This window comes from Lepidochelys kempii, chromosome 2 (genome assembly GCF_965140285.1).
Source record: "Lepidochelys kempii isolate rLepKem1 chromosome 2, rLepKem1.hap1, whole genome shotgun sequence".
Classification (NCBI taxonomy): domain Eukaryota; kingdom Metazoa; phylum Chordata; order Testudines; family Cheloniidae; genus Lepidochelys; species Lepidochelys kempii.
Genome location: NC_136381.1, coordinates 182,229,733 through 182,244,882, shown reverse-complemented (window position 1 = coordinate 182,244,882; position 15,150 = coordinate 182,229,733). Strand labels below are relative to the sequence as shown.

Sequence of the window (15,150 nt, the reverse complement as noted above, 5' to 3'; positions counted from 1 at the left end):
ATATCGATGCTGCTGCAATTGATGCAGCAGGGGTCGATGTTGTAGGTCTAGTGAAGACCTGCTAAATTGATGGCAGAGTACTCTCCAGTCAACCCCGGTATTCTAGCTCCCCGAGAAGAGTAAGGAAGTCGACTGCAGAGCATCTCCCCTCAACGCAGCAAAGTGAAGACACCGGGGTAGGTTGACCTAAGCAATGTGTAGCGTAACTTAGGTGGACTAACCCCTGTAGTGAAGACAAGCCCTTCTTTAGGCTATATCTACACTACAAATTACTTTTGTATAATTTACATCGCTCAGGGGTGTGAATAATTCACATCCCTGAGGCATGTAAATTATACCAACCTAAGCACCAGTGAATAGCTACCGCCTCTCGCGGAGGCAGGAGTTACTAAATTGGTGGGAGAGCTCTCTGTCGGCTTGAACCATCTTCACCAGAAGTGCGACAGCGGTGCAGCTGCATCAGTGAAGCTGTGCTGCTTAGCACAGTGGGGTGCTAGTCTATGACTGGTTCCCCTACGTGCTACAGCAATACAAAAAATCTATAAAAATAATAGTCGGGGTGAAAAAAATGCACTTTGCTCCCCAGTGACTTCTCTGACACCTTCACAGACGAAAACACCAGCCAGAAATTTGTCCTACATTTGTAGAAAATATTGATGTAAGTAAATCACACTATTAGATATTCACAAAGTGCTTGTTTTTCAGCCAATATTGACTTAAACCAGGTATCAACAGAACCATATTGACTAAAAAATCAAAGTGGATAAATTATATTAGTGGTTAGATTATGTTTTATAGAATTATATAGTGAATGTGAGAGTACATTTTATGTGTAGGCATTAGATTCACTGGTAGGCAAATTTACAGCTACTTTATGTCTCTGGAGCAGAGCAGGCCAGCCAGAACAAACAAGTGAATCTGGCCAAACAACTATATCTGTCTATCTCTATAATATAAAAGTTATGTATATAAATATATAAGCATGTAAGGCCAGATCCAGAAACTGCTGAAGTCAATGGTACAATGCCCATTGATTTCAATGAGGTAGGATATAACTCGTGTATATATATATATATATATATATATATATAATTAAAATTATATCATGGAACATATATATGTTCCATATTTCTGTCACTGTTAACGCCTTCAGCGTGCAATAAAACCTACATGCCCAGACCCTTGTGCCTGCCCAAAGCCCCAGTGATTCCACTGGGCTGTGCACAGAAACAAGGATTTGGGCACAGGCAAAGATGTGACTGCAGGATCAGGGCCTTTGGTTGCTGGAACTGAAATTTTTAAAATAATCTAACATAGTTTATCCCACCTGTTTATTTCTTTTCTATGTTTCATTCAGCGTGAGTGGTGGAATTAGACTGGTCGGTTTGTCTTTTGTTTCTAGCTAGTTCCACAAATGTTGATGTTTATTTTCCCAACCCTGAAAAGAATGTTTAAATTGAAAAAATAGAAAGCAACAAGCTTGTCATTCAATTAAAAAAAATTTATTATTATTAGTTGCCCTCCACTTCCACCTAACTGTGAACTTTTGGGCATATAAGGGTGGGCTGTGTCTCTTAAGTTCCTATCAACTGCTGCTTTTCAGACTTCAATTGGTCTTGATGGTGCTTTTGTTTCTCACTTACCTGCAGAGCCTGGAGTTTGCACTGTATTTGGAGACCCCCACTACAACACTTTTGATGGAAGGACATTTAACTTTCAGGGAACATGTCAGTACATTTTGACGAAAGACTGCTCCTCCTCTGCCTCGCCCTTCCAGGTGCTGGTGAAAAACGATGCCCGCCGGACCCGTTCTTTCTCCTGGACAAAATCTGTGGACCTTGTGTTGGGCAGAAGCACTATTAGCCTCCAGCAGCACCTTACAGTGAAATGGAATGGGACCCGGATATCACTGCCTTGCGAGACTCCTCAGTTTCAGATCGACTTGGATGGTTACTTGCTGAAAGTGACCACCAAAGCAGGTGGGGCTTGCTCCAAATCAGAAACATTAGAAGAAGCATAAAAGATGCTAATATGGTAGTGTCTCCCCTAATATGCTAATATGATAAGATGCTAATATGGTAGTGTCACTCAGAGTTTGTGTGTGTATGGGGGTGGGGGGGATGTGAGAAAACCTGGATTTGTGCTGGAAATGGCCCACCTTGATTATCATGCACATTGTAGGGAGAGTGGTCACTTTGGATGAGCTATTACCAGCAGGATAGTGAGTTTGTGTGTGTGGTTTTTGGGAGGGGGGTGAGGGGGTGAGAGAACCTGGATTTGTGCAGGAAATGGCCCAACTTGATTGTCATGCACATTGTGTAAAGAGTTGTCACTTTGGATGGGCTATCACCAGCAGGAGAGTGAATTTGTGTGGGGGGGTGGAGGGTGAGAAAACCTGGATTTGTGCTGGAAATGGCCCAACCTGATGATCACTTTAGATAAGCTATTACCAGCAGGAGAGTGGGGTGGGAGGAGGTATTGTTTCATGGTCTCCGTGTATATAATGTCTTCTGCAGTTTCCACAGTATGCATCCGATGAAGTGAGCTGTAGCTCACGAAAGCTCATGCTCAAATAAATTGGTTAGTCTCTAAGGTGCCACAAGTACTCCTTTTCTTTTTATCAATATTAATTAATTCAACCTTACAACATCCCTTTGAGGCATGCAAGAGCAGAGATTCATCTGCAAATTACAATTTGTATGCAGATTCTCTTTTCAGAATGTGTTACTTTCTGCAAATGGCAACCCTGTCCATGGACAGTTTATGTATGTAAATGCATATATGAATTTCACTTCCAGTGACTTCTAAATGGTTTGCCTATGGTCACCATGTGACATGCTGTAACACTGAACAATAGAAAGCTGGTTCTCAAACAGGACTTCATGTTTTCGGTGATAGCAAAAAATTGTGCTCCATGTTAGTGTGTATATAATCACAATTCCACACTGGCAGTGAATTGCTAGGCAAAGACCGAATGAGTTGCATATGCAAAATTGTGGACAAAATTCACTGGGCATACCAAATTATGCCCACCAAAAGGGAGGCTCCAGTTGGAAAACCAGGCCCTGGCTTGCTGTATTACGTCAGCTGCTTGCAGTGTTCTTTCTTTATCTGAATGAGAGCATCTGTGTGGAGCTGTGATCCAGGCGTTTGGTCTCCTTTGTGTTGTTAGACCCAGAAGTGGGAACAAATGGGAACAGTCAGAACATCTGGTAACTTTTGTGAAGGAATAAGGAAGTGAGAGAGCAGATACCCAGGTCTGCTGAATCCTAGCAAATATGTTAATTGTCGAAATGTTGGACCATTGGGCATACAGCTGTTCTGATAAACTAATCTGAGACTGTAGAACCCCAGCAGAGATAAACAGAGGGTGGAAGTTAAGAAAATACTCATTAGCACACATCAGGTAGGTAGAAGTCACGGGAAATTTCACTTATACAGTGGAGTACTGTTTCAGAGAGAATAATATTTACTGTTAATTCAATTAAATGCCATGTGAAAGCAGTGAAACCAGTCCCTCCGATAAAGTGATACAGTCACAGACATGAGGCACAGTGATACTCATTAGCTAGCATGATTATTTTACACGTATCATAGCATCCACTTCTGAGATGAGAATTGAGATACCTATTCACATATCCACTGGAAATGTAACCCTGCATAATGTGGATCCCAGCTCTGGGCTTGTTCCTCGAAATGGCAAGGCAGATTTTTGTGCCTGTCTGTAAAATGTACACAAGAGGACCATTACTCAAAAGTTCTAATTTAAAGCATCTTGAGGGTTTCTCTCTGCAGTCAGCTGAACACTGTGAATTCTAGTGATGTGGAATTCATTAGCCAACCACAGCCCAGAGAGAGGTTCTGAATCAAAGACGACTGGCAGCTAATCCTGCTGCTGTTCCATTTGTTGTTGACATAAGGCCAATAAACAACTGCATACATCTTTGTCCCTGTGGTGGAAGATGTAGTGCAAATATGACATATGACAGCGTCCTGAATAATATGTAATTGCTGCAAATTATAGTCCGAATAATTCTTCGCTTTAATGGACAAGGATCAGATTTCTTTCACTGAACACACCGCTAAGGGCCAATTCCTCTTTGCCTGGGCAAACAACATCTGAAAACAACAGAACTACCTGGCTCCTCTGCATAGTGGCAGAACTTGCTACAGAGAGGCTGTGCAGGGAGATGGAAAGTATTGAGCACCAGGAAGCAGCGATTCTGGTTCTGCCACGCTCTCTGATGGTGCAAATAGTTGGTCAAGTGTACTGTAGTGGATCTGTGGTTTTGTAGAGACTTTGTCTAAAATCCCCATGTTGGAAACAGAAGGGAGCACGGCTGATATTATGCGGGAATTCTACTATTAGGATGGGAGAGTATTCTGTCTGCACAAACCTTGCACAGATCCTCTGTACAAATCCTATTTGCTGAGGCTTTGTGTACAAGTATTTGGACCTAAACCCTTAGAGCAGAATTTTGGCTGCCAGATCTTGAGGATACTTTAACTGTGAAAAATTCTGCAGAACAATTGATGTGAGCCTCCAGCAAGTAAGACTCAGTGTGGGACATGCATAAATGAACAATGAATTTTTTACAATTCAGTATCCTGTGCCAAGTTAAGCTGAGTAACAAGTTGGTTTAGCATCCCTCAAAAAAGGGAAAATTGGAAAACCCTAAAACGTAACTCAAAAAATGTTCCTATGCTGCACATCCCCAGATGGGACAGATGCTGCATCCTTTGGCTTCAAATCCTGCCAATTGCTTACACCCTGACTCCCATCCAAGAGAATGGGAAACTCATCTATTCAGTGAAAAAAAAATAGGCACCAAGTAATACTTTCAAACAGTTTCTGTCTGCCAAGGAGACCATTTCAAACATTATTCCATAGAATAATCCCTTTTGTTAGTTGGTTTATTGAAATAAATGAAAATTTCCACATATGCACCAACAAAAAGATACACATTATACAGTGTAATCAGGCAAGAATGAAAATATCCTGTATATTACAGTATTAGCTAATGTCATAATATAAACACGATTCCTCCTTATCCAAAAGCAGAAAAGGCTCCATTAGAGAGAGAAATCTTTATTTTGTTCATCAAAACCAAAGAAGCATCACTGAATGGTTGAAAAATAATGAATCTAAAAATGTAGCATTATACAGTTACAAAAGGTTCATTAAGACCTGAAAATGAAATCAGGAGATAGTGTAATTAAACTAAATGCAGTTTTAGAAAAGTCCTGTTTTACTAGTGCGACAGTTGCTATCTTGGTCAACGCTGGGAACTGAACCAGGAACTGACACATTTAGAAGTACAAATGTCTACAGCTTGTCTTAAAGAGCCAGAATTTGTAGTGGGAGACTTTAATTGACATCTTCTCTGGATGGGGCTCAGAGAGAGGGGGGGCATGAACACACACTGACTAGCTCTTTAAAATATTGTAAAGCAGTGGTCTCCAACCTTTTAATGACCAAGATATCTTTGTGAATTTAAGGGCAACCTGAGATCTACTCTACTCCTTCCGCGAGGCCCCACACCTTCCCCAAAGCCGCGCCCCACTTACTCCATTTCCCGCCCCTGTCATTTGCTGTCCCCCACCCTCACTCACTTTCACCAGGCTGGGGCAGGGGTTGGGGTTCGGGAGGGGGTGTGGGCTAGGGCCAAGGGGTTCACAGTGTGGGAGGGGACTCTGGGCTGAGCCTGGGGTATGGGGTTGGGGTGCAGGAGGGGGCTCTGGGCTGGGGCAAATTGTTGGGGTGCAGGATGGGGTACAAGGGGGATGGGATGCTGGGTCTGGGAGGAGGGTCAGGGCTGGGGCTTGGGGTGCAGGAGGGGCTATGGGGTGCTGGCTCTGGGAGGGGGCTCAAGGCTAGGGGTTGGGGTGCGGCCTGCCTCCTGCCGGGCAGCACTTATCTCTGGTGGCTCCTGGTCGGCAGCATAGCGTGGCTGCCGCTAAGAGAGGCTCCCTGCCTACCTCAGCCCCACGCCACTCCCAGAAGGGGCCAATGCGCCCCTTTGGCCCCTGGGGGTCCACGTGGCTCCACACGTTGCCCCTCTCTGTAAGCACCACCCCCACAGCTCCCATTGGCCACAGCTCCCCATTCCTGGCTAATGGGAGCTGCAGGGGCGGTGACTGCAGGCAGGAGCAGCGCGTGAAGGGAGACCCCTGCCCCTCCGCTCCCGGGGCTACGCTGGCCACTTCTGGGAGCAGCTTGGGATTGGGCTGGCAGGGAGCCTGTCTTAGTGGCTACCCCACTGTGCCGCTGGAGATCGCGATCGACTGGGAGATCCTCTAGGATTGATCCGTTAATCACGATCGACTGGTTGGTGACCACTGTTGTAAAGGATACAGGAACATTTAGAATAGTTTATTTAGGGCTGTGCTGCACAAGCCTTATTAAAGCTGGTAATCATGAGTAGTTCCACTGACGTCAATGAATCACTTTTTAGACATCAAATTGCTGATGGAAAATAAATATGAAATGCCTTAAAACACCAAGTTTAGATCCATTTTTCAGAATTCAAGTGCTCACCAACATGAGTAAGGGCTGAGTAATCTAACCCTTTCTGAATTAGCATTACTCCTGAACTAGTTGGGTGTGGGACATTCTCCCTTCCCGTCCCTTTGTGACTCCACTTCAGGTCAGCAGCCTCATGAAGCTCATTAATGGAATGAGTTGAGCATAAACTCTTAAAGTAGAGTTATGTTATAAACCAAGATGAACTAGAACTTAGATTTGGGCACCCCAAACTTTGGTGACGTTTCGATTTGGATTCAGATCTGTACTCTGTGGCTCGGTCCTATCTCTAGCTCTGAAAAATTATTCTGCAAACGTGGTCTTCAATCTTTATTCTATGTCAGTGACTCTTCCATATGGAAAAGGTTCGGTTTAAACGTCAACGGCAAGATTTTTCCAAATGCCAGCACGGCAAGCTTTGTATGGGGTCTGAAAATCAAGCTGTATTTTATTTTGTGCAGTGTCGTCAGAAACAAAGATGGCTGGAGTGGTCTGGCAGTCTTGTTGATGCATGAAGCAGCGTAAAAGAAATTTTTCCTCCTTGCTGCTCTGCTGGCTCTTTGTCAAAAATAGTGAAGCCTTTTTTTTTTGGTCAGCAAACTGCACAATAAATACATAGCGCCCATTATAGTGCTTTTTCTCGGTAAATCTCAAAGCACTTTACAAAGGAGGGAAGTATCGTTAACCCTATTTTCCAGATGGGGAAACTGAGGCACAGAGAGGAGCAAACAAGTTGCCCAAATTCACCCATCAAACCAGCAGCAGAGTTAGGAATAGAACCAGGGCTCCAGTATTTCGTTATATGGCCCTAGCCACTAAGCTACACTGCCTAGTGAATAGAACACTGCATGGAAACTAGAGTGCCACTATGAGAGGACACAAAGGCCCTGTCCATGCTAGAACTTACAACGTCAGGAACTGTTTTCAGACATGATTAGGACATAACATTTTTGTAACATTGTTTACTTCCACACTAATGTGTTAGAGCCACAGTAAGAAACCATACTATAGAAACAACCTGTGTGGGGAGGAATATTGGGCAGGTACTTGCAAAATCTTGCTTGCCAACTGTCTCCCAAAACCATTGTTGCTTACATGTCTCAAGACAGAGTGTGGCCAAGGCAATATATGCCAATGACAAAGCACCTCTTTTGCAGCCATTGTTCTGACTGCAATAACCGTTTAAGCATATCCTGTTTTATTTGAGGGCTATGCACATTGGAACTGTAGTGTGAGCCAATGAGAACTTTTTACAGAAGAAACTGTGCCAGTTTTGAATGGCGTGATTAGTTTTTTTAGTTAGTTGTATACATAAACATAGCGGGGAATACAGATGGCATTATGGGTGATAAGATTGGGCGTAATGAAATCCAGGTTGTCTTCTGGACTCTGCCACTAACTTCTTGTGTGAATTTGACGAAGTCATTTATTCTCGCTCATGTCTCATTTCCAATAAAATAGGGATAGTGATACTTACTTTCCTCAAAGGGATGTTGGGAGGAGAAATTAACGTTGGTTGAGTGCTTTGTTCTGCTTTCATGGAAACATGCTACATAAGTGTAAAGTGTTTGTAAAGTATGATTATCGGGTGATAGTGGCTATAAGAATTAAAATAAAGGTTAAGAATTTCTGGTGGGAGTTGAACCTTAGCAGCTCCCAATGTTCTTTTTTTATCCAAAATAATAACAAAATGGTGGGGATTTATTATAATACTTTCTCATAGAAAACAATTTAAAATTCAATGTCCTGAAAGTGGAAAATCTTAGGTTTAAGAAAGTGCTGTCAGACACAGAATGTAGCAACCCACCTGGATCTCAGCTGCTGGGTGAGTGTTCAGTCCCTCTCCCCCTTTCAACTGGGTTGGTAATTTATGAAGATGAGTTGGGTCAAGGATTGGTAATGGGCTTACAGACCCCTTAAGCCCTTTTAGTTAAGTATTTTGAATCCATTTCAGGTTGGTACTGTCTGATCATTGTTACCCATCGGACATATCTTTATTGACCTGCGTGAGATGAATTGTTGGTCTCAGACTAGATGTCCCTATCCAAAGGAGTTATCAGTTGGCAACATGAGGAGAGAGGGCAGGGATTGAATGCTCTTTTAGAGCAAGTGGCTTCTCCAGAACTCATTGGTGATGTGCTGTGGTATAGGCAAAGTTTGTCCAGTGCTACATCTTTTCCTACATAATGAGTGAAATCCTGGCTCCATTGAAATCATGGGAGTTTTGCCATTGACTTCAATGGGGTCAGGATTTCGCTTACAGTACGTCTGTTTTGTCTCCAGATCTGTCAATCAAGTACCTTCCACCAGAAAAACAAACTATCCAGATCCACCGAACACTTACAATTCCTTGTAATCATCTTTGATCCGAGTAATATTGCACTTACTGTAAAGGAGGCCCTTACTGAGGCATGTATAGATTTCATGAAGGAAACCAAATGTTTTTACTTAGGTTCTCTTCAAAACTCGTTTAAGTGTAAACGTATAAACTCGTTTATAAACACAAATAGCTCTTAGTTATTAACTTTTCCCCCTCTTCTTCCTCTCTGAAATAGGCTTGGAAATCTCCTGGGATGGAGACAGTTTTGTCGAAGTCATGGCTGCACCACATCTGAAAGGCAAACTCTGTGGCTTGTGTGGCAACTATAATGGGCACAAGAGAGATGACCTGGTAGGGGGTGATGGTAATTTCAAATTTGATGTGGATGACTTTGCTGAGTCCTGGCGTGTGGAGTCGAATGAGTTCTGCAGTCGCCCACAGAAGAAAGCTGTGCCTGAACTGTGCCAAGGAACAGTGAGGGTAAAACTTCGGGCCCATCGGGAATGCCAGAAACTCAAGGCTTGGGAGTTTCAGAATTGTCACTCAACGATGGCTTATGCTACGTTCTATCGGTAAGTGCAGACGGCCGAGGAGTGAGGGGGGGACTGGTGGAGAGCTGTTGTGTGGGAATGTGGTGATGCAAATTTGCACTTAGTTGGCCCTGATTCAGGAAAGTACTTAAGAAAGTGCTAACTCTAAGCAGGTTCTTAGCTCCAATTGACTTCAATAGGACTCAAGCACATGCTGAACAGCTTTCTTGAATCAGGTCCTAGAACTGGAAATAGGAACAGAAAGTGCAATAGAGCAGCTACAATTGAAAAAGAAAGCTTCATAATTGCCAGATTAGAAGACTGCTGTTTGAAACGCCCACAGAAGAGAGCAGGGGTAAATGCAAGGCCACAGAACATATTGCTGGAGTCAGTTGTAAAACTCCTGTTGACTTTGATGGGACCAAGACTTAGTTCACAGTGCTCCACGTTTCCCATGGGCTTTTTAGAACTGATTTTGTTTAAGACAGTTGTACCATCATTTCCTGACTGACGAAATGTGTGTGTTAGAGCTTAAAAGGATACAGTAAATAGAATGAGCCTGGTCTGCCTGTTTCACCCTGGGAGCAAAGGAAAAGGGAAGGCAACCAAGACACTTGGCCGGAGTAATTTATCTAAGCCTTTTTATCATTAAAACGCCTCTGGCCTAAACCACCGAGAGATTATTTCTGCTCTTTAATTGTCGTGAGTTTATTTGCTCCTCTCCCAGTAAATAAAATCCTATTTTCTTTAGATCGCCTGACATAAAAGATAAAAGCAAGCTGGGTCAGAATTGCATGATTGTGGATGGAACTGACTAACTTCATAGTTGCAGCTCTTTGTACTTGAGCACATCTGCTGAACTACTGGGCTCATTTATAATGGCTTTTTAAAATTACTGTATTTCCCTCATGAATTGCCTTTCTTCCTCTTCTGTGAGGAGCCTGAAAGCCTTTTATCTACTCTAACAGAGTATGGCTGAGTGCTGGGGAATGCTAGAAAATTCAGCATATCCTGGTTTCCAGGCTGTGTCTGTCTGGGTCCTCAGTCTATTGCCTGGCTCATAAGATAGGGAGATAATGTAAGAATGAGGGAGGTCCTATCTGTAACTTTTATAATGTTTAATTTTGTTGTTGGTGGTAGTGGGAACACCAGAGAGTATTAGAAATGCTAACACACACAGTAGAAGTGTTGAATGTACTTCGACAATATTCCTACCTCACTTTTGCCATTATTTAAAGGTAAGTGTTGAAAATGAAAATAGAGAACAGGCACAGAAAGTTTAAGCTAGATTTTCTCTTTCATTTCACATTTAGTTTTTTTCTCTTTCCTTTAAAGTGGCTTGTGATTAATTTATTGCAAAGCACTCTCTGAGACCATGAAAGAAAATGATTTATATCTTGGCAAGGGCAGCCAGGAAAGATCTTTGAATCCTCACACAAAATACTATGGTGGATTTTCTTTTCTTGCGTTAGAAAATAGTATTGTGTCAGATCTGGAAACACAATGAAAGTTTGCTTGATTTAAGTATATGTCTTTTGTAGAAAGGGCTGTTTTACATAGAGCTGTGTGGAAACTGGAATGTCTATCCCATGGAAAATTTCACATTTCTGAAAAAAAATTTCATTCCTATTTGAAATGAAAAGTTGGCTATATGAATTTTTCCACCGTATGGACAGTTTAAAAAATTCTGGTTTGGGGGTCGGACAGCCCAGTGAGCCCAGGCTAGTTTCCATTGACAAGTTCCTGCAGAAAGTTTCAATTCAGTCTAGTTTGCATTTTCTGATAGAAAAGTGTTCTGTCAGCAAATTTTCTACCAGCTCAAGGTACACAATTTAAAAGACTGTAATTTGGATTGAGCATCAAATTCTTCCGGAGTTTGTTTCCTGAAACTTTGCATTCATATTTTCAGACTTTAGGGTGACTCAGATAGAGCTATGAGAATCAAAAGCAAAATGCCTAATGAAACTCAGTGCAGACATTACCTGTTACTAGAACCAAGTGAAAAGTTTGCTGTGAACAATTTATTAAGTGGATTTGGCCCTTTTACATAATAGCAAAATTTCCATAACCAGATAGTGACTTTTGGAAATTTGTTCATCATTTGAAAAATGTTTGACAAATGTTTTGCAAACAAATTTTAGCCCATGGATTTCTCATGAACTAAGAGGATTCCCTTGATCATTCAAATTTGTAAAATAAAATAAAAAATTGGTATTTTATATGATTAGTTCCATGTCAATTAATTTCTTTTTTACCTGACCCATACTACAAGATGGCCATGTGAACCTTTTCAACATAAATCTTCACCCTTCTTGAAAATTTATGGTATTTCAATTTTCCAGGAACATTCTCCTAAACAAAACATTATTGGCAAATGAACAGTTACAGAAATCAAATTATAAAGGTGTGTAAATATCACCAAAACAGTTTGATTCAGAATTAACAAAAATATTCACAGAATGCACATGATTCATAGAATCATAGAATCATAGAATATCAGGCTTGGAAGGGACCTCAGGAGGTCATCTAGTCCAACCCCCTGTTCAAAGCAGGACCAATCCCCAATTAAATCATCCCAGCCAGGGCTTTATCAAGCCTGACCTTAAAAACTTCTAAGGAAGGAGATTCTACCACCTCCGTAGGTAACTCATTCCAGTGTTTCACCACCCTCCTAGTGAAAAAGTTTTTCCTAATATCCAACCTAAACCTCCCCCACTGCAACTTGAGACCATTACTCCTTGTCCTGTCCTCTTCTACCAGTGAGAATAGTCTAGAACCATCCTCTCTGGAACCACCTCTCAGGTAGTTGAAAGCAGCTATCAAATCCCCCCTCATTCTTCTCTTCTGCAGACTAAACAATCCCAGTTCCCTCAGCCTCTCCTCATAAGTCATGTGTTCCAGACCCCTAATCATTTTTGTTGCCCTTCGCTGGACTCTCTCCAATTTATCCACATCCTTCTTGTAGTGTGGGGCCCAAAACTGGACACAGTACTCCAGATGAGGCCTCACCAATGTTGAATAGAGGGGAACGATCACGTCCCTCAATCTGCTCGCTTTGCCCCTACTTATCCATCCCAAAATACCATTGGCCTTCTTGGCAACAAGGGCACACTGCTGACTCATATCCAGCTTCTCGTCCACTGTCACCCCTAGGTCCTTTTCCGCAGAACTGCTGCCTAGCCATTCGGTCCCTAGTCTGTAAAGCTGTGCATTGGGTTCTTCCGTCCTAAGTGCAGGACCCTGCACTTATTCTTATTGAACCTCATCAGATTTCTTTTGGCCCAATCCTCCAATTTGTCTAGGTCCCTCTGTATCCTATCCCTGCCCTCCAGCATATCTACCACTCCTCCCAGTTTAGTATCATCCGCAAATTTGCTGAGAGTGCAATCCACACCATCCTCCAGATCATTTATGAAGATATTGAACAAAACCGGCCCCAGGACCGACCCCTGGGGCACTCCACTTGACACCGGCTGCCAACTAGACATGGAGCCATTGATCACTACCCGTTGAGCCCGACAATCTAGCCAACTTTCTACCCACCTTATAGTGCATTCATCCAGCCCATACTTCTTCAACTTGCTGACAAGAATACTGTGGGAGACCGTGTCAAAAGCTTTGCTAAAGTCAAGAAACAATACATCCACTGCTTTCCCTTCATCCACAGAACCAGTAATCTCATCATAGAAGACGATTAGATTAGTCAGGCATGACCTTCCCTTGGTGAATCCATGCTGACTGTTCCTGCTCACTTTCCTCTCATGTAAGTGCTTCAGGATTGATTTCCTTGAGGACCTGCTCCATGATTTTTTCCGGGGACTGAGGTGAGGCTGACTGGCCTGTAGTTCCCAGGATCCTCCTTCTTCCCTTTTTTAAAGATTGGCACTACATTAGCCTTTTTCCAGTCACCTGGGACTTCCCCCATTCGCCACGAGTTTTCAAAGATAATGGCCAATGGCTCTGCAATCATAGCCGCCAATTCCTTTAGCACTCTCGGATTCTATCCACAACACCTGTAAACAGAATTTCATTGTAGGGTTTTATTCAGATTTTTCCATTTGTGCATTTATAAAGAGAAACAAGGTTTTCTGGTGGACTATAAATGTGTCTGCTTGTTTCTTTCCATCCAGCGCTCTTTTCAACTGAGTAGCTTGGACAGATGGATTTGCATATCATTGCCTTCATTCTTCTCTATCATCATGCATTACATAACTTCTCCATTTGTAATATCATGTTCACAAATGTTAACCTTTTTTGGTCATTCTCATCTTCATCATTAACACTGCCTCATTTTCGGTAAGTTGCTCTTGAGCTTATCTGCTGTTAATAAGAATTCTCAGAAATAAACTCAGCAGGAACACTTCAAATTAGGGTGTGATTTCTTTTAAAAAAAGGCTCTGAAAAGCGTGTTTCAAATGTTTATCTCACCCTGTGTTACTGAAAAGATTTCTCTGATGACATCTCAAGTTCAATTTAAGATTCCTTTTTTCCTAGCTATAGCTTATGCTATTGTTAGCCGTCCAAAAAACAAACTCAATCTATTTGTCTGAATATGGGATGAGGAACCACTAACTCCTGAGTTCTGATCCTGATCTTTATACACTCTTGGTGTCCCATGGGAAGTCACTGAGCACCTCTGCCTCATTCCCACTTTATTAGGGTGTTGCGGGGATTTAGGTTTATTTGTAAACTATGCTGATGATTAAAACTTTTCCTTTAATATATTGATTTGCAATAATCCTGTAATTCTTTGTTTTGAAACAAAAATGTTTTATGGGCTCTTTGTTGTGGTGGTTTTGAAGCAGTGCTAGTAGTTCACTGCTCCTGAGCAACACTATAAATATCAGGGCTATTTGTCAGGGTTTGAGCACCACAGAGGAAAATTCATTTAAGTAGGGAAACAATTTCAAATTTCCAAGATATTATGGTAAAGAATGAATGGAGAAAAGATTTTTTTAAATGATAGAAAACACCTTTGTCATTTTAATCTATTTAACTGGATATTTGTAAGTGTCCTGGGTAACTCAGATGCAAAGTCAAAATGGAACTACACTGACTTAGGCTCAGATTTTTAGATATGTATATGATCTGTGCTTGCAAAAAATCAATGCACACTGTTTGCATCTAGAACTACTGTAATGTAAGCATGCACACATGCCATAAATGCAAGGGACTGGACTAGATGCCTCTCGAGGTCCCTGCCAGTCCTGTGATTCTATGATTGTGTACTCAAATGACCAGTTAGATAGTATATAACAGTTAGTGGCTATGGTAGCATGCAAAAATCATGAAAGTGTGCATTACTAAATATCTGGGCCTCAGTGTACAATCAAATCTTTTACTCCAGGTTATACAGATTGTATAAACAAGCTCTTTAGGTTTTTTAAAAGACTTAATATTGTAATTTAACCATAGGGGAGAGCATACAAACTGACATACAGTACCTATTATTGTCTCTTGTGTAAAAGAAATTGCCATGAGACTAAGACCTGATTTTTTTTTTTTTTACCCTGAATCTCTATTTTTAATCATATCCAGTCTGGTCTAGAAAAGCAGTAGTTGATTAACAACATGGTAATTGGCCTCAATTGATTCAATCAGTTAATCAAATACATTCAGTAACTGCCAATTTATTTAATTATAACCCTTGTCATAAACATTCATACTGACTGTGCTGATATTACTCAGTCTTAACTCTAATTAGATGTTAGAGTTAATCAATGCAGTTAATTTTGCAGACTTTGCTGTTATTCTAAGAATTCCCATGTAACAAGAGA

The 15,150-nt window shown here is 41.7% G+C and overlaps 1 protein-coding gene across 3 annotated transcripts in view; it reads left to right on the top strand.

Annotated features, from left to right (window-relative positions):
* Nucleotides 1-15,150, top strand: part of BMPER (BMP binding endothelial regulator) — a 263,953-nt gene that overhangs the window by 123,562 nt on the left and 125,241 nt on the right. For all 3 annotated transcript variants that reach the window (XR_012157448.2, XR_012157447.2, XM_073332935.2), the window contains exons 12-13: nucleotides 1,650-1,979; nucleotides 9,079-9,415. Coding sequence is in view for 1 of the 3 variants with exons in the window: in XM_073332935.2 (XP_073189036.1) it covers nucleotides 1,650-1,979; nucleotides 9,079-9,415 (667 nt within the window). In the remaining 2 variants the exon portion in view is untranslated. The remainder of the gene's footprint in view (nucleotides 1-1,649; nucleotides 1,980-9,078; nucleotides 9,416-15,150) is intronic.